At 46.0% G+C, this 26869-nt stretch overlaps 1 protein-coding gene and 1 long non-coding RNA gene across 2 annotated transcripts; both read right to left on the bottom strand.

Moving 5' to 3' along the window:
• Positions 1-10279: 10279 nt before the first annotated feature.
• LOC119811678 lies at positions 10280-13901 on the bottom strand. The gene is made up of 2 exons (XR_005284997.2): positions 13611-13901; positions 10280-11464 (listed from the first exon to the last, which is right to left on the bottom strand). It is a non-coding gene; the product is annotated as an uncharacterized LOC119811678 (long non-coding RNA).
• Positions 13902-22762: 8861 nt separating this feature from the next.
• On the bottom strand, positions 22763-26869 carry LOC119811676 (C-C motif chemokine 6-like). Its single transcript, XM_038325595.1, has 3 exons — positions 26636-26869; positions 23871-23979; positions 22763-23537 (listed from the first exon to the last, which is right to left on the bottom strand). The coding sequence occupies exons 1-3, from the start codon at positions 26712-26714 to the stop codon at positions 23447-23449; spliced, it is 279 nt and encodes a 92-aa protein (XP_038181523.1). The 5' UTR covers positions 26715-26869; the 3' UTR covers positions 22763-23446.

The following is a 26869-nucleotide window of genomic DNA, read 5'->3' as shown; positions in this document are numbered from 1 at the left end:
CTCTCTATTCACTCAAAGTCGAGCTCTGTGCAAATGGGATTTAATCTCCATGTCTGTAGTTTAGATCAAAAGCCTTAGTTCCCTGACCAGGAGAGAATGCAGGCAGAAGAGGGGAGATGTGCGTCAGAGGAGGTGCCTTGGTAACTGGACGTACAGACACACCCGTGTTCTGAGCTTGCGAGCCCTTTGGAAAGAAACTAATTGCCGTGCCTTTTAGCCACTGGGTGGCAGCATCTACCAATTTTCCCAGGATTAAGGTAGTTCAATTTCTCCAGGATTGGGTTGGTCCTAAATTAGCTCCAAATCCTTTTCTTTTCTCCAGGACACAATTTAAAATGCTTGTGGTGGCTCATCTAAACCCAACCCCTGTCTCGCAGCCCAAATGGCTGTATAACGACTACCATGACCCACCCCCAAGCTTTGTGTGAATCTCAAGATAGATGTTTAGTGAGCCTGCCAAATACCAAGGGCCTTGGCTAGGAGCAGAAAAATGAAAAGGAGCAGTTGCTCCCGACCAAGGGAACCGGGCAGCTGAGTTCAGCCGGCTCGAGCTGTGCCCTGAACGCAACGAATTCACTCCTCTCCTGTGCATTTAAGAATGGGGTCAGGTTATGCATTATCTTTACAAGAACTGAGAAAATTGTTTGTGCTTAGGGTCCAGAGGCAGATAGTGTTGTAGCCAGGCAGGGTCAGGTTCTGAGTGTGTGTTCAGAGCACCAGGTTGTGTGCTGTTCATGACAAGACTCCTTTTCCATCGACTTCTTTGTTGTCATAGACAATGTGGGGACCGGACACCACCCTGTGCCTCTGCCTTCCCTTTCCAGTGAGTACCCGCTGATAACCAGCCTTTCCCTGGGAAGGTGCCTGGGAGTGTGGGATCCGCTGTGAGTGGGGCAGGGCACTGAACCCTTCACACACGTGAGCTGGTACTATTCTCCATAAACCTACCACCAAGAGCGCCTCGGGCTCCACTGTACAGCAGTGTCCCCTGAAGCCAAGAGAGGCCGAGACCTTTACACACTGGTGTACATGCGTGCTCTACATTCTCACGACCTGGTGTGGTACCATGAGCCTGCAATTCTAGCACTCAGAGGCTGAATGAGGCAGGAGGATCACCAAGGCCAACCCGGACTGGGGAGCATCTGCCTTTTTCAATAACCAAAACCAAACAAACATCCTCCCTTGAGTCCACGTCTGCCTCTCACTCTTGCTGAAGTTTTGCTTCATTTCATAAAAAACATCTTAGTGCTGTTTACAATGCTGGGCCAGCTTCCTCCCCACCCCTTCGGCTGGGCTTCTGTCAACACTTCCGCTGAAACTTCTCTTCTCACAGTCCCTGGCCAGTTTTGATTCACTTCTAGTGGCTATGTCTCTCTTCTTCCATAGGTCACGGTTCTGCACCTCCTACCTCCCGCCCCTTGGCTCCCAGCCACACTCTCCTGAGACTGGCCACTCAGCACTCTGTTCTGGTGCCGGCCCTGCTCAGCACAGGTTCAGATGCTCCCGGGGCTGTGACGCATGGCACATCCTTCTCCGATGACACCCGCGGCTCCCAAACTTTTTTTTTTCTTTTCAACTTGACTCTTTCCTGGCCCTGCAGAAGCACAGAGTCCACTCTCTCCTCAACATAACTGCATGGCCATCGGCAAGCGTTTTCAAATTAACACTGAGTTCCTAACTACCCTCAAAGGGCTTTCCCGTCATTTCTGTAAATGATACCAACACCCAACTGTTAAGTTGGGAGCGGAGATCCCAGCCCCACGCATCTATCCCAGCCCCCAGGCCTGAGAGTTGTGTTGGTCTGGACTCCAAATCCCAGCATGCTAGGTCCTGACCCCTCCGGAGGTCAGGACCACTCCCACAGGGTATTAAGTGAGCTCCCAAAAGAGGAACGTGTGTTCCCCGCCTCTGAGTTCCCCCTCGGGGCCACCAGAGAATGCAGGAATCCCATTAAACCTGGATATATTTTAATTTGGCTTGTTGTGATTTGGCTTGATTGGGATTTTTGCGTCGGCAGAGAGCTCATGTTAGGAAAAATTCCTAACACCACCATGCTGCTTAAACCTGTGTTTCTCAGTGTGTTTCCAGTTGTGCCCCTCAACCCATTCTCTAATTTCCCACACTCTTTTTACACCATCTGTCCATCTTTGGTCCAAGTCACCATCCCCTCTAGCCTCGATTGCTCCAGGAGTCTCCTAACTGGTCTCCAGGGTCCTCATCAGTCCATCTCAGCATGGAGTCGGTGCTGCTTTAGACATGTATTATATCAGATGACATAGCAGTGGCCCCAGCATGCTGGAGATGAATTCCTCACGCCTTACCCTCGCTCACGAAGCTCCACCACACCTCCTCTGTCCCTCAGCACTCACACAGCTGCTTTCCCCGCTCTCCCTACCAAGTTAATATTTCTGCCTCAGGACCTTTGCACTGGCTCCACCCTCTCCCAGGAAAGCTTTCTTCCTGTACTTCTCTCATAAATACTGCCCTCATCTCATTTAGCCCTTAGGTTAAAGATCATCTCTTCAGGAAGGCCTTTATAACCACTCTCTTCTGAAGTTAGCCAATCACATCCCTGGCTTTTGAGACCTGTTGTAATTCTTTACATCTTCCCGGTTCTGGAACCCAAACCCTCCACACAGTGCCTTCCAGTCTTCAAAGACTTGCATCGTAGGTCTCAGTTTCTAATTCCTTGCTCTGGGTGCTGCCCATCTCTCTCTCTCTCTCTCTCTCTCTCTCTCTCTCTCTCTCTCTCTCTCTCTCTCTCTCTCTCTCTATTGTATGTGCATTGGTGTAAAGGTGTCAGATCCCTTGGAACCGGAGTTACAGGCAGTTGTGAGCTGCCATGTGGGTGCTGGGAATTGAACCTGGGTCCTCTGGAAGAGCAGCCAATGCTCTGAACTGCTGAGTCATCCCTCTGGCTCTGCTGACTGTATCTCATGTGATGCTGTATGTAAGGGTTTTCACATACAGAGAGAGAGAGAGAGAGACAGAGACAGAGACAGACAGAGACAGAGAGAGGAGAGAGAGAGAGAGAGAGAGAGAGAGAGAGAGAGAGAGAGAGAGAGAGAGAGAGAGAGATCTGAGGCTGTCAGCTCAAAGGTGCATGCCTGGTGAACTCCTTAATGGAGAAAGCTAGTTAAGAAAGGAATTAAATCATCAGGAATTCTAGAGAGAGGAAGGTTAGTGCACTATGCTACATTTTTAGATGGTTAGTAAGGAGCTAAAATGTTTGTTTTCAGTGTGCTGCTTTTTTTCCTCTCCCAGCTTGCATAGAATCAGGTAACCAAGGAACCTACATAAACAGTCAGAGAGAAGCCAGGGCTCTTGATCAGATAGCACATACACCAGATGCTGCAGTTTCTATGGGCCTACAGGTCTGGAGTACATACCTAAGCAGTAGAGACAGGGGTGGGGGGAGCCAGGACTCTAAATTATCAGTTCCTGGGAGTAGTAATTCTGTGTCCTTGGAGATCTGTGAATATCTTAAATGGAATGCTGTTGGCTTAACCTTAAGCACTGACCAACTGCCTGTTGATAAAGAGAATTGCAGGAAAGCTGAGCTCTGTGTTTATGTAGGAAAGAGAAATGGAGGCCTGGCAGTGAGAAACTGTTTTCACACATAGTGAGGGAGAAACAGTTCTGAACTGTGGGAATTAATCCCCAAATATGTAACACAAGAGAAGGCAGCTACAGAGAAAAAAAATCTACAGCAAAGGACAGTCACTCATTCACAAAGCAATAACGCCAAAAAGCCTTGCTTCTTGGTTTAAAAATCTTCACCAAAGGCCTTGGCTGTGATAAGTCCCTCGTGAAAAGGCAGCTGAACAATTACTGTATAATGTTGCAGCTTGCAGCACTCTTCACTGCACAGTCTCTCGTGTCTTTCCTTGATCTTTTCCCCTCCCCTTAGATCCCAGGGGCGAGCCAGTTTCTTCTCTTAGTCCACTCAGGAGTCCTGCAGTCTCTGCCCCAGTCTATGCCCACATCCTGGGAAGGAGTTTCTTGCCTTAGGTGTGGTTGCCAGTGTGTTTTCTTGATAGGGTTTGTGTTGCCGGTGGGATCTTGTTTTAGTTTTTAAGAAGACAACTGTGCTTTCTACTTGCTTGTAATGCTTGTTCCAGACCCCATGAGGGTCCCAGCACCTCTGTGATGCTTGTTCCAGACTCTGTAAGGGTTACAGCGCCTCTTGATGCTTCAGTTCCATTTTCAGATGAGAAAACCAGGCTCTGAGAGTTTAAGGCTGTTGCTAATAAGTGCTTCACTCTGGGGAGAATTAAAAGTATTTTCCCCCCTGTATTTTGCATATTGCTTCTTCAAAGCCTTTTAGCAGGCATTGGAAAATAGCTGAGTGGAGACCAAGTCCCAGGCAGCCCACACCATGGGCCAGAAGACTTCAGGCACAAGCTCAAGTGTCCCTTCCTTTAGTTAGATGACCCCAGTCTGCTCCATACTTATATGAGGCTCAGGTTTGCATAGATTTAAGATTTCTTCTGCTTAAAATATGCTTCCAGGAGCTGGAGAGATGGTTCAGTGGTTAAGAACACTGGCTACTCTTCCAAAAGTCTTGAGTTCAATCCCCAGCACCCACATGGTGGCTCACAACTGTCTATAATGGGATATGATGCCCTTTTCTGGTGTGTAGATGTACGTGCAGACAAAACACATATATATGTGTATATAAAGTACATAAATAAATAAATCTTAAATAAAATAAAATATGCTCTCAGAGTTGGAGGAGGATGGGGCTGACTGTAGTAGCTTTGGATGTGATTGGCCTCCATAAGCTCATAGGGAGGGTCACTATTAGGAGATGTGGCTTTGTTGGAGTGGGTATGGCCTTGTTGGAGGAAGAGTGTCACTGTGGGAGTGGGTTTTGAGGTTTCCTATGCTCAGGATACCACCCAGTATATCAGTTGACTTCCTGTTGCCTGCAAGATGTAGGATGTGCTATTCCTCCAGCACCATGTCTGCTTGCATGCCACCATGCTCTCCATGATGATAGTAGACTGAGCCTCTGAAACTGCAAGACAGCCCCATTTAAATGTGTTCCTTTATAAGGGCTGCTGTGGTCATGGTGTCTCTTCACAGCAATAGAAATCCTAACTGATAAAGACACTGATAAAATATTCAGACAAAAGCAATTTATGAATGAAAGGCTTTGTGTTCACCAAGTTAAAGGTACAGTCAGTCACTGCAGGGAAGTCAAGGACAGCAGGAGCCTGAAGCAGCTGCTCACATCACATCCATCATCAAGACAGAAGCAGCTGCTCACATCACATCCACCATCAAGACCGAAGCAGCTGTTCACATCACATCCACCATCAAGACCAAAGCAGCTGCTCATATCACATCCACTGTCAAGACTGAAGCAGCTGCTCACATTACATCCATCATCAGGGAGCAGAGAAGGAAGAATGCTTGCTGCTGCCCAGAGCCCTTCTCCATCTCTACGTGCCAGGACCCCTGCCTAGGGAATTGTATCCACCTACAGTAAAGTCTTCCCACATCAAATAAAGCAATCAAAACAAACAAATAAAGCCCACAGGTGTGCTCAGAGGCCCGTCTCCAGATGACTGCAGATTCTGTCAAGCTGACAATGAACAGTAACTGTTACCTGACCTGGATGGAGTCTGTGCTCTAAAAGAAAGTCACACCGGAATAACAAGGCCTGTTTGGTGAGCACTAAGTACTTCTTCACATGGCTTCTTACTCCTTTCTATACGGAGAGGTGGGCTATTACTGGTCCATTTTACAGATTAGGAAAGCGGACCTTTGAAGGACTTAGTATATTTCTAAAGCCTTACAAAAAGTTGCAGAGCTGGGATTTGAATCTGGGTTTGCCTATGTGACTTTAGAGCCAGTGACTTTAAATGATTTCTGTTTATTTATTATTCTGTTCTTATGTGTATAAATGTTTTACCTTCATCAATGTCTGTATACTATATGCATGCCTTTGGACCACAGAGGCCAGAAGGGGGTGTTGGATCCTCTGGGACTGGATCTATCTCCTGGGTATTGACTTCACAACCTTGGTGTTCTTAACCACTGAGTCACCTCTCCAGACCCTAGAAACAGTGATTATATTTTATTATTTTATTTTATTCTGCTTTTTAGAGACAGGGTTTCTCTGTGTAGCCCTGGATGTTTTAGAACTCACTCTGTAGACCAGGTGGCCTCAAACTCAGAGATGTACCTGTCTCTGCCTCCCAAGTGCTGGGATTAAAGGCATGTGCCACCACTGCCCTGCTGAGACAGTGATTTTATTTATTTTTCATAAATTTATTTATTTTACATCTGGGCTTCAGTTTACCCTCACTTTGCTCCTCCTATCCCCCCCTGTCACCTCTTTCTCTGTTCACATCCTCCAATCCACTACTCTGTTTCTGTTTAGGAAAGGACAGGTCTCCCACAAGTATCAATAAAACATGACATATCAAATTGAAGTAAGATTAAGCTTCTCCCTATGTATTAAGGCTGGGCAAGGTGACCAAGGATGGGAAGTAGAGTCCCAAAAGCTAATAAAAAGAGTCAGAGATAGCCCCTGCTCCCACTATAGGAGTCCCACAAGAGGACCAAGCTATACACTGTAACATATACAGAGGGCCTAAGTCCGTCCCATGCAGGTTTCCTGGTTGTCAGTTCAGTCTCTGTGAGCCCCTATGAACCCAGGTTAGTTGATTCTGTGAGTTTCGTTATGGTATCCTTGACCCCTCTGACTCCTACTATTCCTTCCTCCCCTCTTCTGAAGGATTCCCTAATGTTTAGCTGTGGGTCTGCATCTGCTTTCATCAGTTGCTAGATGAGGCCTCTCTGATGAGAACTGGGTGAGGTATCTGCCTGGTCATATATCTGCTGTTGCTAGGAGTCTTAGCTAGAGTCATCTTTGTAGACTCCTGGGAGATTCCCTTGCACCAGGTCTTTACCTGAGTCTGAAATGCTCCCCCCTTTCCAGTGGTCTCTTCCAGTACTCTCTGCTGTGGGATAATCCTCTCGTACACTGTAAAGATTTGTCACTAGAATTGGTTTAATAAAATGCTGACAGGCTAGAAGCTGGACAGGAAGTTAGGTAGGAATGCCAAACTGAGAATGCTGGGAAGGAGAAGGATGGGGTGAGGAGTCACAAGCCAAACACAGAGGAAGCAAGATGAGAATGCCTACTGAGAAAAGGTACCAAGCCATGTGGCTAAACATAGATAAGAATTATGGGTTAATGTAAGTGTAAGAGCTAGTTAGCAATAAGCCTGAGCTACAAGTCAAGCATTTATAATCAATATAAGCCTCTGTATGATTGATTAATTGGGAATCAGCTTCTGGGTATTTGGGAACTGGTGGGCAGGAGAGAACCATCTGTCTACAACTCTCCCACTTCATTGCCCCTCGGCCTGATCCCTCAAGTTCCCATCCAATCCCACATCTGACAGAGGGCTGATTTTCAAAATATATAACTCAAGAAACAAGATATCAACAAATAATCCAATTTAAAATTGGGGTACATATCTAAATAGAGAATTCTCAGTAGAAGAATTTCAAATGACTGAGAAACACTTAAGAAACACAACATCCTTAGCTATCAGGGAAATGCAAGCTATGTTCACAGCAGAGTTATTTGTAACAGCCAGAACTTGGAAACAACCTAGATGTCCCTCAGCTGAGGAATGAATAAAGAAATGTGGTGCATTTACACAATGGAGTGCTACTGAGCTTGTAAATCAAGGACACCTGGAAATTTGAAGGCAAATGGATGGAACTAGGAAAAAAAATCCATCCTGAGTGAGGTAACCCAAACCCATAAAGACAAACATGGTATGTACTCACTCATAAGGGGATATTAGCTGTAAAATAAAGGATAACCATGTTACAGTCTACAGACCCAGAGAGGCGACGTAAGAAGGAGGACCCAAGGGGAAACTCACGGATCTCCCTGGGAAGGAGAAATAGAGACGATCTCCTGGGTGGGTTGGAGACAGGGATTTAAAATCATGTCCCCTAAGTCCAGCTCAGTCTTTCAGCAGTAGTTAATCATGTGTGTCTTATATGGACTCTCCTCAGAAGAAGGCCATTAATATTTGGAGATATCCTGGGATACCTGGTTGTCCACCCCAAATCTTCATGGTGGTAGAGAGAGGACATTTGAGCAGAAAATGTACTTTATATTATCCAGAATTACCTTCTTACCTTCGTTCTGTCCTAGTTTATCACTCTTGTGTTGATGGGTGAACTTTACTTACTTGGGGGTCAATCCTTTTTGTCACGCGAGAGTAGAAAAAAAATCTACAAATATAGTTTGTATATTTTACTCCCTGCCAACTGGCCTCCTGTGTTCCACAAAGCTAGTCACTGTGTAAGATACTTGCAAATAGGTTTATGTAGGTGAGGTCTTTAGGATGGGTAGAGTTTAAATAACCCTATTATAGGAAAGAGGAAGTGTGTGAATTAAAAAGACAAGGAATAGCTCTTCAAAACAAACATAACCCACCAAAGTCCTTTTGGCCTAGGAGTTTCTAGCAAGCTTTATATACTGTGCTGGGTGGGGATTTGCCTTTATGTATATATGTACAATCTCAACTAGGTCTCCAGGGTGATATCTAACTTTGAATGACAATGCCATTTCAGTTCCAATCAGCCAGTCATGGCCTTGTGTTTCCTGTTTTCAGTTCCATCATGTTCTACAGGACTTTGAACCTCAGTTCCCTGAGTTTGGCCGTGGTACTGGCTAAGGACCCTGGTACCTTTTACTGCTTGGGTGTATACTCTCATACTGTTTTGACACCTGTGTTGATCTGGCCCCCACCACTTCTCCCTCATCCCATGTCTAACTCTGTGAATAAATAGCCAGGTATGACTATATGTTGATGTTGTTGGTGATTGTGTAACTGTCAGGCTGTGAGCTGGAGACAGAGGCTGCAAGATGCGTACCTCTAACCCTTGAGGTCTGATAGAGCGTAGGGCAGCAATTGATAAATTCCTACTTAGGACAAGGCGTAGGAGTTCATATCTCAGGGAGAGACAAAAGCAGTCAGTGCTGGTCCCTGGCTGGGGGTTGAGGGTAGAGTCATCCACTTTACCTACTTCTGTGTCCCCACCTGGGTGCAGTGGTGACTGATGGACCCTTATACACACTAAGATGCCTTCGTTGCAAATATCAGAAATGAAGACTCACTGACTGTGAGTAGGATTTAAAAGAGGGGGTGGATGTGAGCCAGGTGGTGGCGCACGCCTTTAATCCCAGAACTCAGGAGGCAGAGGCAGGTGGATCTCTGTGAGTTTGTGGCCAGCCTGGTCTACAGGGTGGATTCCAGGACAGCCAGGGCTACACAGAGAAAACCTGTCTCAAAAAAAACCAATAAAATAAAAATGGTATGTGAGAGCCAAAGTCAAGCTTTAAATTTTAATTACAGTGCCTGAGAAATCAATTAAATAAAAATACCTCTAACCTGTAAGCCCCTTGGGCAAAGGTAGCTACTTCCTGAAATGCTGGAGGCTATTGTTTATGGGAGATAATAAGCCACGTATTTTTGCTCAAAGCACACTTGTTTGATTTAGCTGCATTAGCTGTGCTTGCTCACGTGTGGGTAGGAGGGATATGGGCAGGAACTAGGTCAGTATGTGTGCTTGCTCCTGATTGGACCTGGTGGGAAATACAAGGCCTTATGAGTATGCCTGAAGGCGTAAGTCACAAACAATCCCACACCAGTTTGGAATTATGATTAATAAAATGCTTATTTATTTAAAGGGAAAAAAACTTACAGATCACCATCCCAGACAACAGACCTCTGCCGATCAGGAAAGGAATCCAGTAGCCCCAAGTGGAGCAGGAAGCAAGAGAGCGAGCACAAACAAAAGAGACCACGCCCAAGTGAGCTGGTATCTTAAAGGCTATTGGCTGAAGGAGCGGAAGTAGTTCCCACAGCATATGCCCTTATAAGCCTTGGCAAAATTGATTTACGGCCATTTTCTGAGACCCCAGGAATGAATCTGGGCAGGGTCCATCATCCTGGCCAGTATTTAATTAAAGCTTGCTGAAAATTTGGCTTAAAATTGTGGCGGTGGTCTTATTCTCACCACCCCGTGGATTAACAGGCGCTGTAAGTCCTTTGATGGACAGGCTGGAGAAACAGACTGTAGACGCTCCACACCATAGAGCATTTTCAGCTATGAAAGAAGAGTGACGTTCTGATGAATGCTATAACATGCATCATCAACTTTGAAGGTGGGATATTGCTTGACATTGTTATGCCCAGGTTGTGGGAACCCCCAAAAGACCACCATGGAGACCAAGTCCTGTATGTAAAAGCAAAGAGCCTTTATTCAAATTCGAACTCAGACTCTCCGTGTGTCCAATGCATTGGCTCTATAAGAGAGCCTTGAGCTCAGGTGGGGTGGGTTTTTATAATAGCAGAGGTTGGGGTGAGGGAATTCTAAGGTTCAAGACCCCTGATTGGCTGACATTTGTCTAGGGGTGTCCCCATAAAAGAGGATGGGTGTGTGCTGTGTGTTGGGCTTTGGAACATTTGCTATTTTCTCTTGGATGGTCTGTTTCTGGGTGGTCTTTCTTGGAACTAGGTATTGCCTTAGGATAAACTGAAACTCAGGCCTCTTTTGAGCTTGTCATGGCTGGGCCCTATAGACATAAGACAGTCATAAAAGGAAAAGTACAATGTAAATCTACTTGTATGGTTCCTGGAATAGTGAAGTTCACACTGACACAAAGCAGAGTGTCCCCAAGGCTGGGGAGGCGAGAATAGTGACTTGTAATTAATGGGTACAGAGCTTCCAAGTGAAAGACGTTTCTGGGAGTAGATTCTGAGTAGAAGTGATGGCTACTCAAACATGTGGATGCATTGAACTGTACATGTGAAAATTATTGAGATAGAGAATCTTCTATGTATTTGAATATACATGCAAAGCCAACTTAAACCAGTCAGCATTATTCCAGAGATGAAAAATGCCACCATGGCCTTATAAGATTTTCGTTATTTTGTTTTGAGGAATAATTGTCAAGATGCCGGGGGAATCTCATGGAACTAAAGATGAGCTGAATCTCCAGCCTGGAGCAAAGCCAGGAGGTAGGATAGCTCAGAACGCCAAGCCATAGGCCAGTGGTTCTCAACTCGGGGGTTGAACAACCCTTTCCTATGGGCCACATGTCAGATATTCTGCATATCATATATTTACATTATGATTTATAACAATAACAAAATTACAAATTGCAGTTATGAAGTAGCAATAACATAATTTTATGGTTGGGGGGTCACCACAACATGAGGAACTGTGGTAAAGGGTTGCAGCATGAGGAAGACTGATAAGCAGCTAGACTTCCTGTGGGATGTGTCCAGCAACTTCAGTATTTCTAGCCTCTGAATTTCCATTTTTTCTGGAACGTCTGATTGGGCAGCAGGATCAGGTGACCTTGGGGGGGCGTGGCCTAGTCTTCAGCACTGCTGCTTCAAAGCAGTCAGGAGTCCTAAAAAGAATTCAGTTTCTTGGTCAGTTCTTTTCTTTTTTTTGGGGGGGGGGGTTCTCCTCTGTAGCTTTGGAGCCTGTCCTGAAACTAGCTCTTGTAGACCAGGCTGGCCTCGAACTCACAGAGCTCCGCCTGCCTCTGCCTCCCAAGTGCTGGGATTAAAGGCATGTGCCACCACCACCCCACATTCTTTGTCAGTTCCTTTAATGATCACCCCACCACCCCATGATTCATGGTTTCAGTTAATATCCTAACCTATGGTCTGAAAATATTAAGTAGAATGTCCCAAAAATATGCTGTTCCTGAGCTTTTAGTTTTAGATTACTCTGAATAATGTGACAAAGCCTTATTTTATGCAGCTTCCCTGCCATAGCTGGAGTAATGATCCATGATATTGTTTTATAAAATCAACTTTAACCATGTCAATGAATAATACACAAGTCTAAACATGGACAAACATTTGCCCACAAGACTGTGTGTATAATCAAAACTGTCATGTGGCTCTATGTAACAGTCACCCTCAGGGCCTGTTGTATTTGTTCCTTTCATTAAAGCCTCATGGTAGCGTGTATAAGAACTGGAAACATTTACAACAAATTGCCCTCCCCTAAAAAATAAGTGTGTGAGTGTCATTTCTAGTGTTTAATATTTCTTATCAAATCATTTATTTCTATCCTCAGTAGCCCTTCCAAAGTACCATGTAGTCATTCTTACCAGTTAAAGGAAGAAAAAGGCAAAGTTATGAAAGAAAAATGTTATTTTTTCTAAGCAGTCCTGCATTCAGAACTTCTTACACACACACAGACACACACATACATACACACAATCACTCTGTTGTGACAGACTCACAAATGAACACATCACACTGCTCCATTAACATAGCCACTCAAACACTGGCCAAGTCCCCAACCTTATGTATCTCACTGAACTTCCACCCAGTTAGAAAAGCCATTCTGAAACCATGGGGCTCGGGTTATGGTTTTAGACTTTCACTGTGTTTATATCTTTATACACTTATCAGCCACACATTCGAAGAAACACCAGCAAGGTTGAAACTAGAAAAGCAATGCTCCCGTCTCTTTGTCATGACTTTGGGCCCTTGCTGCATCCTGTCCTTCCTTGTCACCTTATGTCACTCTTCCTTGTTCTCCTGTCTACGTGTTACAGCGCGCCCACACACAACTTTTCACACTGTGCATCCAGACCAGGACAAGCACATGAGGGAGTGCATGGGGGGGGGGTCCTGTTTCTTGCTGAGTTTGCGTGACCTTATTTGATATGATACTTTGTAGGTTCCCCCACTTTTCTACAAGTTTCAATTTTTCTTTATGTCTGAATAACTTTCTGTGTTACACACGGACCACATTTTCATTATCTGTTCATCAGTTGATGGGCATCTAGGTCAGGTCCGTTTTGTTGCTGTTGTACACGGGGCAGCAGTAGACATGGATGTACAGGTCTCTGTGCTATGATGTAGCGTTCTCTCATACATGCCCGGGAGTGGCCTAGCTGAGTCACACAAGGTCTGTTTGTAACATTTTAAAGGAGCCTCCATACTGGATGTTTCAGTTCATACTCCCACCAGCGATAAATAAGCGTCCCTATTTCTGCAGTTCTGACATCTGCTGTGAGATTTCTTGATAATTTGCCATTCTGACAGCCTCTAACGAGAGTCAGCATACATTCATATGGATTTAATGTATGTGTACATGATAACAGGAAGGCCTTAATCAAAGTTTTGGTATAAAAAATGATTTGACCATGCCATGTATTGCATCTTGGCATTTCTCCATTTTTCTGCAAACTTTATTTTGTCTTGTGGGGGCAGGGAGAGGGCGGGAGAGAAGGGAGTCTTAGATCCTCAGATAGCATGCTCGATCACTCCTTTGGGGCTCAGTTTGTTGTCCAATAGCTCTAGAAATCTATACCAGTACTAAGAGGAAGGGGTGTCTAGGTTCAAACATCTCATTCCGTCTCTCCGCACCCCTTTTTATTATATGCATTTGTGATCATTTCTCTAGCGCTTCCTTATTTTCCTTCCATGTAATTCCTTCTGATCTCAAGATCCCCACAGGAGACGTGACTGGCTTGCTAGACTCAGCCACCTTTAGAATCTCTGGTCTCGACCAGTCCCAGTTCTACTTACAAGGAGAAATGAAGGACGGCAGCTGAGTTTGAAGGGACCCCAGGAGTAATGTGGTCAGAGACTTGGCAGTGCCTTTGGCATCTCTTCGTTGCCATCTGCCCGGTCTCCTTTCTCGTCTCCAGATTACAGAGACAGGTGACCCACTCTGCTGGTTGTAGAAAATAAATGCTGTGCTGAGGACGGCGAGGAGGAGGAGGGAGGCCGAGAAGATCTTCATGGTCTTGGCGGGGTAGTCCAGGGCCAGAGCAGAGCTGAAAGGCAGTCCCATCCAGCAGGCCGTCCTCTGACCTCACCCTGACTGCTCAGATCTCTGGACTCTGACCACTGCAGAACTGGTGACGGAGGAGGAGACACAACAGGCCTCTCTCTCGGCTGAAAGAATAAGTGCACAGTTCAGGGCCATAGGATTGAAATTTGAGTCAGAAGAGGCATGGAGGTCTGTGTGGCAAGGATGCTCTGTCAGCTACCTTGCATGGCTGTCCTTGCTTAATAGTGTGGTTGTATGGCCACCCCCTGAGGCCATGAACATTTAGAGGGGTAAACAAGTTGTCGGGGCCTCAGTAGTAGGAGTTAGATAGGTTGTACCTAGAACAGAGCCATTGGCTTTCACTATGTTTCCTACAGTTGTCTCTGTTGAGGTGGGGGGAGGATTGCGGAGGCCCAATTTCCCCTCGGTGATTGGCCTTCGCAGAAGGGTAGAAAGCAGGGTTAGAGAGAGTGAAGATTAAGGCAAGGACAGGGTCTAGTGGCCAGTGAGGAGAATATCCCCCATCTCCAGTTCAAGAATGCTGAAATGACCTTGCACTCTCCCATGGTACAGATCCCCGGGACCGTGTGTGTGTGTGTGTGTGTGTGTGTGTGTGTGTGTGTGTGTGTGTGTGCGTGTGTGCACATCTGTGCGGGTACCCACAGAGGCCAGGTGGGGGCACTGGATCCTCAGGAGCTAGGCTTTGGGATCCTCTCAATGTAGGCGCTAGGGCCCCAAACTTGAGTCCTCTAGAAGAGCCGGAGACACTGTTAACTGTTCAGACATTTCTCCAGCTTCTAGAGTAATTTTAGCTGCAACAAGCTAATGTCTCCTGAGTACTGCAAGTACACACTCATCCAGCTGTATTCCTGTGGCCAAATGTGCCCACAGAGGATACTGTCTAACATAGTGGATCTCCCAACCAGCTTATGAAGCCTTGGCTTTGCCTTTTGCGCCTATGGTCTGGGCTCCAGCCTGATGCTCTCCATAGCATCTTTGTTCTTTTCGATGTTCCAGGGTCCAGTTCCAAGTCAAAGGCAGCATCCAGAGACGTGGAAGATGCAGGCAGTTTTGCTGTGACTGGACCGTGAGGTTTAGAGGCACAGGGTGAACAATGGGAAACGGGTAGAATAGTGATGTGCAAATCGTTACGGGTTTGGCTGCTTCTAAATGTGCTTGGTCCCTGGTGCCTCAGGGCAGCTACAGTTTTCTGTTATAATAAGGTTCACACATGTTGGGACCATTCCTTGATCACTGTTTACTAGAGGTGAGAGGGTCTGAGGAAGCCTGGCTGTGTATTTAGTATTCTGGTCCCTTTGTGACCCTTGCCTTAGTCCACAAAATCTTGTCTGTAAAATTGGGACCAGAGAAGGGTAGTTGGTAGCTAAAACTTGCAAAAGGTGTGGAAATGAATTACCCTTCAGACGAGAGCTTCATTATTGGGTGAGAGCTTTTTCTAAGAGATGCTTTTTCTAGCATCATTATCATGCCACAGGTGTGTGGACGAGTCCTGAAGGGAGGTGGGCAGAGACCAGACAGGGCAGAGAGACCTCCTTGCTCTCCTAGGCTTCTAGGAGCAGGCAGGGGATGTCCCCATCACGTGATTTAGCCTATGCATTTAGGAGTCCTGGAGGCTCTCTATAGGCCTAGGGAGAGGTCAAGAAGGCACTAGGTGAGAGAGTAAAGCTAAACTGAGCTGAGGTGCTGAATGTCTTCAATCCCAGCATTTGGGAGGCAGAGGCAGATGGTTCTTTGTGAGTTCAAGGCCAGCCTGGTCTACACAGTGAGTTCCAGCCAGAGAGACTCTGTCTTGAAAAACAAAACAAAACAAATAAAATAAAAATGGCGAGTAAAGCTACAATTCAAGGTTGCCTTGGTATGGGCGGAGGAGGGACTACAGGGCCACAGCAGAAGATATCCCTCAGCTCCCTTTAGCTGTGCCTTTGTAGGCTAGAGGATTGTAGGGGGCCAGATCTATTCAGAGCCCCAACTTGTAGCCTAACGGGGTCATGGTCCCTACATTTAGTGCACAGAGACTCCAAACACACAAGCTGTCTTAGACCTAGAAGGAAAGCCAGCCCGTTCTGGAGCAGAGGCCTCCACTTCATCCCTGCCTCATTCTTTCCTTTCCATCCACCCACTCATCCACCCCCATCTGTGGTCCAGGCACCCTTCTCCTATTATTCTGGTGTGCGTGGCCTAGCAGGAGACACAAAAGAGCGTAGAACAAATACAGTGTAACTTGTGTATGTGTACAGAGAGGGAAGGATTTGGATAAATGTATATCCAAACTATCCCTGTCTTATACAGCAGTGAAGAAAGGCCTTGGAGACAACACACAAGCATGCACCCACACACATTCAAACAGACACACACACAGACATATATCTCTACACAAACATCCACACACACACATCCACACACACATTTACATAGATGTACACACACATTATATGCACAGACAGACATATACCCACACACAGAGGCATATACCCACAGCTACACAGACACACATACACAGACATATTTCTACATACAGAGATACATAGACACACACATATATACACAGATATCCATTCATACACACAGATACACATATACACACAGACATATACCTACAGACATACACACACACACAGATAGACATGCACAGAGACACACAGATACACATCAGCAAGCAGACATGAACATAGAGATACACACCCACACAAACACACATGCACACACTCACACAGATACATACACAGACACATACATGGAAGGGGACGCTCGAGTCTGATTGCTAAGGAGAGCCCGTCATGAGCACAGGCCAGTGAGACCAGGTGGGGAATCTTAGCTTTAACTTGCTGTGGAACATCACAAAGACTGTAAACTGGCGGCTTAGCAGGGTGACCAGCCTGTGGACAGCACTAATGAGATATCTATCACTGTGTTGGCGCAGAGGTGACATCAATGCCAAGTCTTCTCTCTTTCTGCCCAGTTACCCCGGCTGTCTTCCTACCAGGCTCACTGAAGTCCCTAGGCCACCACCTGCTAGTAAATTCAGCAGACACAAACAAGGGCAGGAAAGCGAAAGAACTGGTTTTTTTTTTTTTTTTTTTTTTTTTTTTTTTTTTTTTTTTTTTTTTTTTTTTAAAACTTGAGGCAGAGCAGTTCCCAGAGGTGACTGGCGCCAAGCTGAGGATGAATGAGGCTTTGATCTCTCCTTTTTTGGTTCTGAGCTGTGCCCTTCCCCAGAGCCTTTGGTCACTCAGCTTTTCCAGGTCCTCGATGCACTCCTGGACCCACTCATCCATGGGGTTGGCAGAGATGAAAATGCCCCTTTTGGTAATGAAGCTATGGAAGAAGGGAGAGGAAGATTACAAACTGAGGTATCTAGGAGGAGAGCCTGGCCCGCCTCCTCCTCCATTCCCTCCCTGAACTAGACTGTCTCTTCTCTGTCTGAGGCAACTCAAGCTGGGCTCCTCTTGGGAGACACGCACTTTAGCTCCTAAGACCCCTACTCATCCAATCTTTGCCCCCTTCCCCATACCCTCATGTCTTTTCCTTCCCCCTGGTGACTCCTTTCCCATGGGGACAACTTGTACATGACTCTACAGGCTTTGGCCAGCAAGCACCTCTCTCTGGTGAAGGTGTCCTGGGGTCCCCAGGCCTTGCTAGCTCCCTATACCCAGAGCGGTATGTAGATGTTGAAGGAATGCCAGCCCACTCAAGCTTGTGGTTCTAGCAGGACTTGCCCTTCTCCCAACCCCTTGCTAAAAAACCCTTAGATTACGTTCCTGAAGCCAGCTACCAAGGTCAATTTCCTTATCGGACCACTTCCTCCTCCTTAGGCTAACCTACCAACGTCCAACTATCAAAATGTTGAAGTCTAGCAATCAAAAGTCCCTATTGGCTTACCCAATTAAAATTAAACACCTCATCCTAACCTAGTACCTTGTACCTTTATAAACTGCCATTTACCTATGCGCAACAGCTGTCTCTTCTCCATCCAGAGGCGGTCCTTTGTCCCTCTGGGGCAACCCCCTGCCCTCTTTCCTTGTCCCCTTCTCCTTCTCCCTCATCCTCTATCTCCCGTCTTTGCCTCTTATTCCCTGCCCTCCATCTCTTCGGGGCGAAAAAATGTCTCCTTTGTGCTGAGAGCTTGACCTTGGGGTTCTGTGCACACAACCCTGGGCATGGGACACTCGCTGCTGCTTTTAAAATAACTCACAATCTGATGACGGGGGATTGAGTGTGTGATGTGGCAGAAACAGCATTCTGGAGGGTGGTGGGGTCCTCCTGAGGAGGAAACAAGGGATGCTGAGGTGAATCCTTGCTTAAGGCAATATGCCAGCTTCTCTGTGATGCAGGAGAACGGTGGAGAGGGAGGCGGCAGAAGAGAGAACTTGAACAGAAGGCTTTGAAGGAGTGAGTTGTCTTCCTCCACAGCACTGTGAAGGCTCCACATTTCTCCCGTGTCATCGGCAGCCGCCCACCTTCATTTCCTTTAACCCTGCCTGGAAGGACCAGATGGTGGCTTTGAACCCTGGGCTTGAAGAGCAGCAGACCTGGACTTGCCCAGAAAGCAAGCATCATCCTAAGGAACTGACTCACAGAGAAGGTTAGCAGTTCGCTCAAGGTTAAGAGAAATACCAACAGAGAGGGAGAGAAAGGCACTTTAGAATATAGACCCATTCCTTCGTCCCGTTCCCTAAATTTATAGCCTGCAGGAGGAGAAAGTGCTCACACCAACACCAAGGACAGCGACCCTGGGACCAGGACACAGGGCTCAGCCTCACCTTGACTTTCTTTGCACTGTGACCCAGTTTCATCCTCTGTAAAGGACGCCTTTGGGTGGGTGGTTTTCACACAAGTTTCCTCAGGGTTTTGAGGGCTATCTTGGAGGTACTGGTGTATCTGAGAATAGTGTCTCGAGGATTGTATACCAATCACCCCCACCCACTTATTTTACAGATTGGCTTTTTGGAAGATTTCTCATGAAGAAATGGGCTCATGGTCTAAAAATAACCTGGATGAGGTGATCATTTTTCAGCTGTTTTCTGGCTGTGAAATTTCACAGGTCAGATAGGAGATGCAAGGGAGTGGCAGTGAAGTCACTTAAACCTGAGCGCAGAGGTAGTGGGAAGAAGGCTGCAAGCCAAAGGTGCCAGACAGTCAAGCATACACTGTAGCTATGCAGTCAAATTCAGGTGTGGACACCTCCTGAGGCTAAGCTGGATAGAAGTATAGATGTCCATCACCACAGTGGCCCCAGACAGTGGCCGGGTGCTTGAGTAGAAAGGTCCGTCCAACATCATTCCAGGCAGCATCCTAATTCCACAAGCACTGGAGGAAGGATCACTTGGTCCACAAGCTCCCACCCACTTCAGTCCTCTGAGTTGACAAATGACTTCAGAGAATCAAACCAGACTCTCCCATCAACTTTAGGCTGGCTTTATCCCAACCCACCTCTCTGTTCTCCCCTCCTCCCATTTCTGGAGAGAAGATATGTGGAGAACTAGCTGTGCTTATCTACTAAGTCAGTATACCCTAAGAAAGATACAGGGTGGGGAGGCCTGTGTGGGGCCCCACATTGTCATCTGTCCCCCAGCATGTACCCACTCACCGCTCAGAGCATGGGTGGGGGAATAGCCTGCTATATGCTAGGTTCTGTGGGAATGATAAAGAATAGATTTTCCCTTGCTAATTATTCCAGGTGAGGAGGGGAACTAAACAACTTCCTAACTACCGTGGCCCCAAGAACAGCACGACAAAGGCCACAGGACTGAGAGTCTGCAGAGGTAGAGCTTGTCCTACATCCCAATTGTGGGGACAAGAACAAACCCCTACCCCCACCCCCACCCTGCTTTATTCAGTAAATGGCCAGTTTAATACACAGCACACAAGCTACACTGTAACCGGAGCCATAGACCAGTTACAGGGTTTCTGCCCCAGTGAGGACAGAGCCCCAGGTGTTTCAGCATAGAACTTCAGGCCATTGCCAAACCAGTGTTCCATCCCTGATAGGTTCTTCTCCTCTAAGGTTCCAAGCAAAGCTACTCTATGGCTAAGTCAGGAAGGAAGAGAAGACCCTAAGGGGACCCACTCCCTAAGTGCAGGAAGCGCTCTAACTAAGGACTTGTCTGCAGAGAACCCAAGTCAGCCAGAACTTTTTTTTTTTTTTAGAACTTGGCTGGGGCTCCCATATCTCTTTAAGCTCACGGACTTCAAATGCCTGACTTTGAACCCCAGTTTCACTGACCATTAAACTATTAAAGCAAAGGCTTTGCTTCTGAGCCTCGGTCACCCCAGCTGCCATTGTAAATATTAAGTGGGCTGATAGTCATAAACCATTAGGAATAGTGACTGGTACACACTACAGCCATGACCAAAGAATCCTGCTCTCCCAAGCAGCACGCGTTTCTTCATTCTGTGGTGTGGCTGGGAACTAGAGGGCCTACTTCAGGGCTTAAATGAACATTTCCTGGGCCTGATTAATGAGAACAGGGCTGTGAGCAGGTAGCTGGGCATGGTGGTGCACGTCTTTAATTCCAGCATTTGGGAGACAGGCAGGTGGATCTCTGTGAGTTTGTAGGCTAGCCTGGTCTACATGGCAAGAAGTTCTGGGACAGCCAGGGATATACAGTGAGATAGTGTCTCCAAACAAACAAACAAACAAGAAATAGCAACACAGTCAAACAGAATATGAGAGTAAGAAACCTGAGCGTGAATCTACCAGAGAAGACGATTTCCCTCCCCTACAGTTCAGGCTGTTTTAGCGGAGTGCAGCGCTCTTCCCGCACACAGAAAGACACAGGTGGGCAGGTTTGCCACATCCTTTTAGAGCCCTGCTTGTGAGACATTCACACTCTTAGTCACAGGTAACAGGTTTTTATCTCCTGAGGGGATAAAGGAACCCAGGGCGGGAAGCTCTAGTCGGAAGAAGTCTGTACTTACAGAATGAATGAAACAAGAAAGAGATTTCAGGATATAAAAATATAATTCAAAAAAGAGATAGAAAAGGAAAATCGAATGGAAACAATGCTGGAGATGAAAAGTTCAATAATTCAAAGAGCTCATCGGAAAGCTTCGTCAACAGACAAGACCATACAGAGGGCAAGGGAGCAAAAGTAGAAAATGGATTATTCGGTCAAAGTCAAGGACAATTTCTTTTAATGTAAGAATGGAGCATGTGAGATCTTTGGGACACCACAGAAAAGAACAAATATATAGATTATGGGCACTGGAGAAGGAAAAGAATTCCATGTCAGAGGCGTAGAAAACATTTCAGTAAAACTGTAAAAGAAAATCTCCCAAATTCCTGGTAACCAACTAGAGAGAAACCTGTCCAGGTACAAGAGACAAACAAAACACCAAGTAGACCAGTGGAGAAGAGAAAACCCCACACCATATCACAGTCAAAACACTAAAGATACAAAACAAAGAAAGCGTCTTGAAAGTCACAAAAGAGGATTGATACAGGAGCACAGAAGACCCTGACTAGCAAAAAAAAAAAAAAAAACAAAAAACAAAAAAAACCCCATAATGCTGGGGTTATTGCTATTTTCAACTCTGTAGTATAGCAATAAAAATGGCTCTGTACTGGCGCAAAAACAGACAAGCAGATAAATGAAATTAAATAGAAGACCCAGATACAAGTGATAACATGCTGGATATATATATATATATATATATATGTATATATATATGTATGTATATATATATGTGTGTGTGTATGTATGTGTGTGTGTATATATATATACACACACACATACATACATATATATGCCAAAAATACACATTGGAGAGAAGACAGCATCTTCAACAAATGGCACCTGGAAAACTGATAACTGCATATAAAAGAATGAGACTAAGTCCTCATCCCTCACCATGCACAAAAAACAACTCCAAATGGTTCAAGGACTTGAACACAGACATGAGACTGCTAGAGAAAATATGGGATACACTTCAGGATAAAGGGATTGGTAAGGACTTTCTGGTTAGGGCTCTAGTTGCCTAGGGAATAAGCCAGTTGTTGACAAATGGGACTTCATGAAAGTCCTGGCTTTGACTGCTAGCATTGTATACACACGTGTGGTGGCACATGCCTGTCATCCCAGCACTAGGAAGGTGGAGGTAGGAGGTGCAGGAGTTCAAGATTGTTTTGCCTTTCCAAGCTGCCTTGGCTTCCCTCTTACTACCAAGCCAAGCCAGCTGGTTTGCTCTGTTGCTGCCAGTGGTATTCTTTCACTGAAGGCAGAACCAGTGGACTAGGGATGAGTGGCCCTCCAGGAAATTTACGAGCTCCTAGCACCAGTTTGGTGGGCTTAATATTGTGACAATGGAATCCTACCAAAAACAATCTACAAACTCAATGCAATATCCATTAAAATTCAAAGGCAGTTCACCACAGGACTTGAAAATAACAATCTTAAAATTCATAAGGAAACACAGATAACCCATCAGCCCCGAACAATAGAAATATTGTTGCTGGGATTATTGTTTACAGAGCCATGGTAATAAAACTAGCTGGTGTAAAAACAAACTGATCAATCGAATAGCATTGAGAAACCATCAAACAAGGACTACCTCCAAAGATTTTTAGATCAGTCTAATGGTTCCGTCAGTGGTGTAATATACATCTTTGATATGAAGTCTACATTAGAATAAGCTGTGTTCTCCGAAATTTAAAAATTGTATCATGATGTCTTTTGCTTTGAAGAAAATAGACAAAGTTATGTGGTTCCTCCTAGTCCTTGCGCCCCCCCCCCCCCGCTGGAGATTCAAGGAGAGTGAGATACTTTCTCCCCAACAGTCCACTTTCAACCCATGTTTTTATGAAACTAAAGAAGAAGAGACAGACCTGTGGCTGCATGGAAGATCTTTATTAGGGGGGTTGGCTGAACTAGGGGTGGCGGGAAGATCAGCTGGGATGGGCATATGTATGGGCCAAGGCCGGAAGGATTTCATCCTAGTGGAGTAGATTCAGTTTGACTTAAGCCGACGTCAGAACCAGACACATTCTCAAACCCCACAGACCACTCTTCTACTTTATCCACTTAACACTCTGCTGGGAAGCTATGCAGGAAAGCACAAGCGTTCTGAGGCCATCATGATGGCCACAGCTCAAGGTGGCGCTAGTCATAGTGAAGGTGAATTCATAAAAATACTGCAAATACTAATTAAAGGGCAGAATAGGGCATCAGATCCCCTGGAACTGGAATTGCAGTTAGTTCAAGCTGCCATGTGAGTGGGAATTGAACCCAGATCCTCTGGAAGAGAAGTCAGCTATCTTAAGCCACTGAGCCATCTCTCCAGCCCTTGACCTCTTATCTTAACCACACGCTATGTGTAGACACTGAGGTCAGCTTCAGGGCTTTCATGCACTTCGCAGTTTTCAGATCCCTGGGGTTGGCACAGATAAGTTCCCCCTTAGTGACAAAGCTAGCTGTGTTGCTTTGAACCGGAACAGAAAGCAAATCTTTTGTCTATTAATAAAAACGAACATTTAGCACTCCTTAGGTGGTCACTGTGGAAGACAGAAGAAAAGTGGCTGGCAGTACATGTCCTCCTCCTCAAGCACATGCTGTTGTTCGCAGGTCTGTGGTCATGAGTTTGGCCTCAGGATTTTTATGCATTTCTGAACTTTCAGATCACTGGGGTTGGCACAGACCCGGTTCCCCTTCTTGGTGACAAAGCTGGACAAAAAGGAGAAGAAAGATTACAAACAGAAGTCTCTAGTAAATAGGGAAGGGAAGCCCGTCCTCTGTACCCTATGATTGCTCACTCAATGGTTTATTCTTTCCAGGAGGTGGCTCAGACCACCTCCTCTCTGAGGTCTTCTCTAGGCCTGTGAGGTTCTCTAATGGCTCGCGGAGTGACTTGAGCGGTCTCCTTCTCTGCACCCTGAAATATTCTCCGCGACACCTGGCAGTGTCCAAGGATGGGACTTTCTTAGATACCAACTAAGTCTTTCAGTATCCCGGAGGCTTCTTTGTCCCCAATACAAAGTGAGTGAGTTGGACACTTACATGATGCCTGGCTTGGTACAGCTACCACTGGTTGGGAAATAATATACAAATCTTGAACACTTGATCCTCGAGTTATAAGAGAAGCAGCAGTCGGAAGAGTCTTCAAAGCCTGTAGGAAGAGAAAGGGCCACTTAAGGGCCAATTCCTTGCTCTCAAGAGATCTGGCTGTGTGTGTGTGTGTGTGTGTGTGTGTGTGTGCGTGTGCGTGTGCGTGTGCATGCGCGCGTGCAGGACTTGGGATGCTTTCTCCTCATCCTGCACTTGTCCTCTCCCTTCACACCCTCTAATGGGCCTACAGCAGACCACAGTAGGGCTGGGAGCATGTCCACAGATGGAAAGCCATGCACAGTCACCAGTGGCAGCTACTGCCCCAAGTGGGCAGACCGGGTGCCTAGAGAAGGGAATACTGGATGGAATACTCATGGCCCGTCCTAATCCTCCTGGGGATGCTGCTAGAAATTCCTCAACATCCCTGGTGATTTCTGAAGAGCGTTCTCAACCCCCTCGTGACCTCGTTCTGTTCTGTCATCAGGGAGAAGGACACTCTGGCACAGACCGGCCACCATCTGGTGCTTCTCAAAGCATGCTGTACTGAAATATTTACCTAGGTGAAGTACTTGAAGTGCAAGTCCTGGCTCTGCCTTCAGGACTTCTCTCTCTGCTGCTGGAAGAAACAGAGCGCAGAGAGCATCATTGTCTCAGCGTCTCCACTTACCCACCCCCTGTTCTCACCAAGGCAGACACGCCCCAGTGCTGGACCTCCATCACACCTTTGGGCTCTAAAGTCTGTCTCCAGGCCCATTAGTCCCCTTCGGTGATGTGAGATTTTTCTGGGATCACTTGGAAGCATTCTGCTGACTCTGAAGCACTCTAAGTTAAGTGCGAATGTAACATGGTGACATTAATGAGCTGTCTAAGTAAGCGGCGCACCCACAGTTCTTGGTACGTTTTTCTGAAACCTTCAGGAATCTGGAAACTGCACATTTCCCCTCAACTCCTTTGGGGACACAAGGTCCCCTGAAGTGAAGCGAGGCTCCTAAGAGTCTAAGTTTATAAAAATGTCTGGTTGAGGGATGCTCTACAGAAATCATCAGGGATGTTACGTGATATCCAGAAGCGTATCACTTCTTAAAATCCAGAATATATGCATCCTCAAATGTATCTAAGGCCAAAGGTTGTTGCTAAAGGATTGGGAATTTGCATTGTGCTAAGAAAAGGCAACTAACCCTTTACATTATGTCTTCAATAGTTTCGTATGAATTATGTGTAGCAAGGTGTTTTTTAAAACATGCTTGATGTGATGTGGGTGGGATTCCAAAGTAAATCTTAAATAGCATTGCCTTTTTCTAACAACTCCATTACCAATCCACCTCTTCACTTGACCCTTTACTTCTTGTGTAGTCTTAAGTTACTGAAGGCCCCTCTGTCTCGGTTTCCTCATTTGTAAGATGAGCACAGCTATAATAATAATATACAAGGCTACGCGAAACTACTTGTCTTCGAGCTTCTTCCTTCCCCCTCCCACAAGAATGGCAAATTTCCATTTGTCCTACCCCTCAGGGATGCTGTAGAATCAGCACCTGTGAGACAGAACAGCAGCCGCGTGGCACATAGGGAGTGCTAAAATTCTTGTGAGTCAAATAGAATGGCTAGATGACTCTACTAAGCGTATTTGTTTTCTGAGTGTAGGTATTCTGACGTACTTAAGATCTTGACCACAGGGGGAGGTTAGCCGATTCTTAACAAAGGCTTCAAACCGACTCCTGCTGAGTCCGACCCCTGCCTTCATCTCACCCTTGAAAGCCATGCTGGCATGTCCCTTGCCCTAACACTGCTTAAACTTAGATCCTGGGCAATTAGAGACCATCCATATATTCAAAATCTGCCAGACTAGGAAGTCTCAACTATACCCTGCATTGTGCCCCTTTTCCGAGCATCCCAATACAGAACCTGAAATGAGTTTCTCTATTTCTATTGCTTATACCTCCCGACCCAAGCCCAGTATTCTCCTTAGCTCCATGGGGTATGATGTACCTCTCTTCTTGGAAAAGTTAAGGAATACTTAACTTTTACAAGACCTCTCTGTATTGAGTCCTAGTCACCACCATAAATGAAAACATCAAAGCTTCAAATGAGGCAGTGACTATGGGTGGAACCATTCGCCTGGCTGGCCCCAATGCCTTGAAAAAAAAAAAAAGGTTGGCTGTATACTAACTGGTGTCAAACAGTTGGAGCATCACAGAACTCTTGTCTGTTTTCACAAACTTACAACTTAACTATAGTTCTTTTGAGCCAGCTAAAACATTAGCTAACATTATCTTAAGCCACCAAATAATTTTATCTATGAAAAGGGAAATAATTGTTTCTCCAAAGAGAAGCAAGTCATCAGTCGACCAGGATCCACGGCAGTGGCTCTCAACCTTCCTAACTCTGGGACCTTTAATACAGCTCCTCATGGTGTGGTGACCCTCTCCCCCCACCACAAGGTTATTTTCGTTGCTACTTCATAACCGTGTTTTGATACTGTTATGAATCGTAATGTAAATGTCTGATGTACAGGGTATCTGATACTGAACCCCTGTGAAAGGGTCGCGACCCACAGGTTGAGAACCACTGATCCAGAGGCTGCAGGCAGAGGCGGATCTGTAATTGGGTGCTGTTTCTAAATAAATGCCATTGCTCTCTCAAGGATAGAGATCATTCACAACAGGCAATGCTAGCCTTCTGGGGTCTCCTCCCCAGACTTCCAGTTACCATGGACTCACCATATATGATCCCCCGAGCCTGGAATCCAAGAGCAGCTGCAAGAACAAGGAAGGAGAAGGCAGTAGTTAAAGGCTTCATCCTACAGGTGGTCAGACCCAACTGGCCTTCGAACTGCTCTTTGTCCCCTGCCCTACCTCGCTATTTATAAATGTAAGATGATCCGGAAGTCCCGGGTTACAGCACATAATGCTGCTCTTTGACTACATAATACTCAGCATGCTAGCTCTAAAAGA

The sequence above is a fragment of the Arvicola amphibius genome, chromosome 4 (genome assembly GCF_903992535.2).
Source record: "Arvicola amphibius chromosome 4, mArvAmp1.2, whole genome shotgun sequence".
Classification (NCBI taxonomy): domain Eukaryota; kingdom Metazoa; phylum Chordata; class Mammalia; order Rodentia; family Cricetidae; genus Arvicola; species Arvicola amphibius.
Note: the sequence above shows the minus strand (reverse complement) of the source record. Positions and strands in the feature narration are given on the sequence as shown.

Excerpts from the sequence above, each read along its gene's own strand:
- LOC119811676 (XM_038325595.1), bottom strand. The coding sequence starts at position 26,714 with ATGAAGCCTTTAACTACTGCCTTCTCCTTCCTTGTTCTTGCAGCTGCT. Across the intron at positions 23,980-26,635 it reads GGCTCGGGGGATCATATATG|GCTTTGAAGACTCTTCCGAC; the intron begins GTGAGTCCATGG and ends CTCTTCCTACAG. Across the intron at positions 23,538-23,870 it reads TGTACCAAGCCAGGCATCAT|CTTTGTCACCAAGAAGGGGA; the intron begins GTAAGTGTCCAA and ends CTTTTTGTCCAG.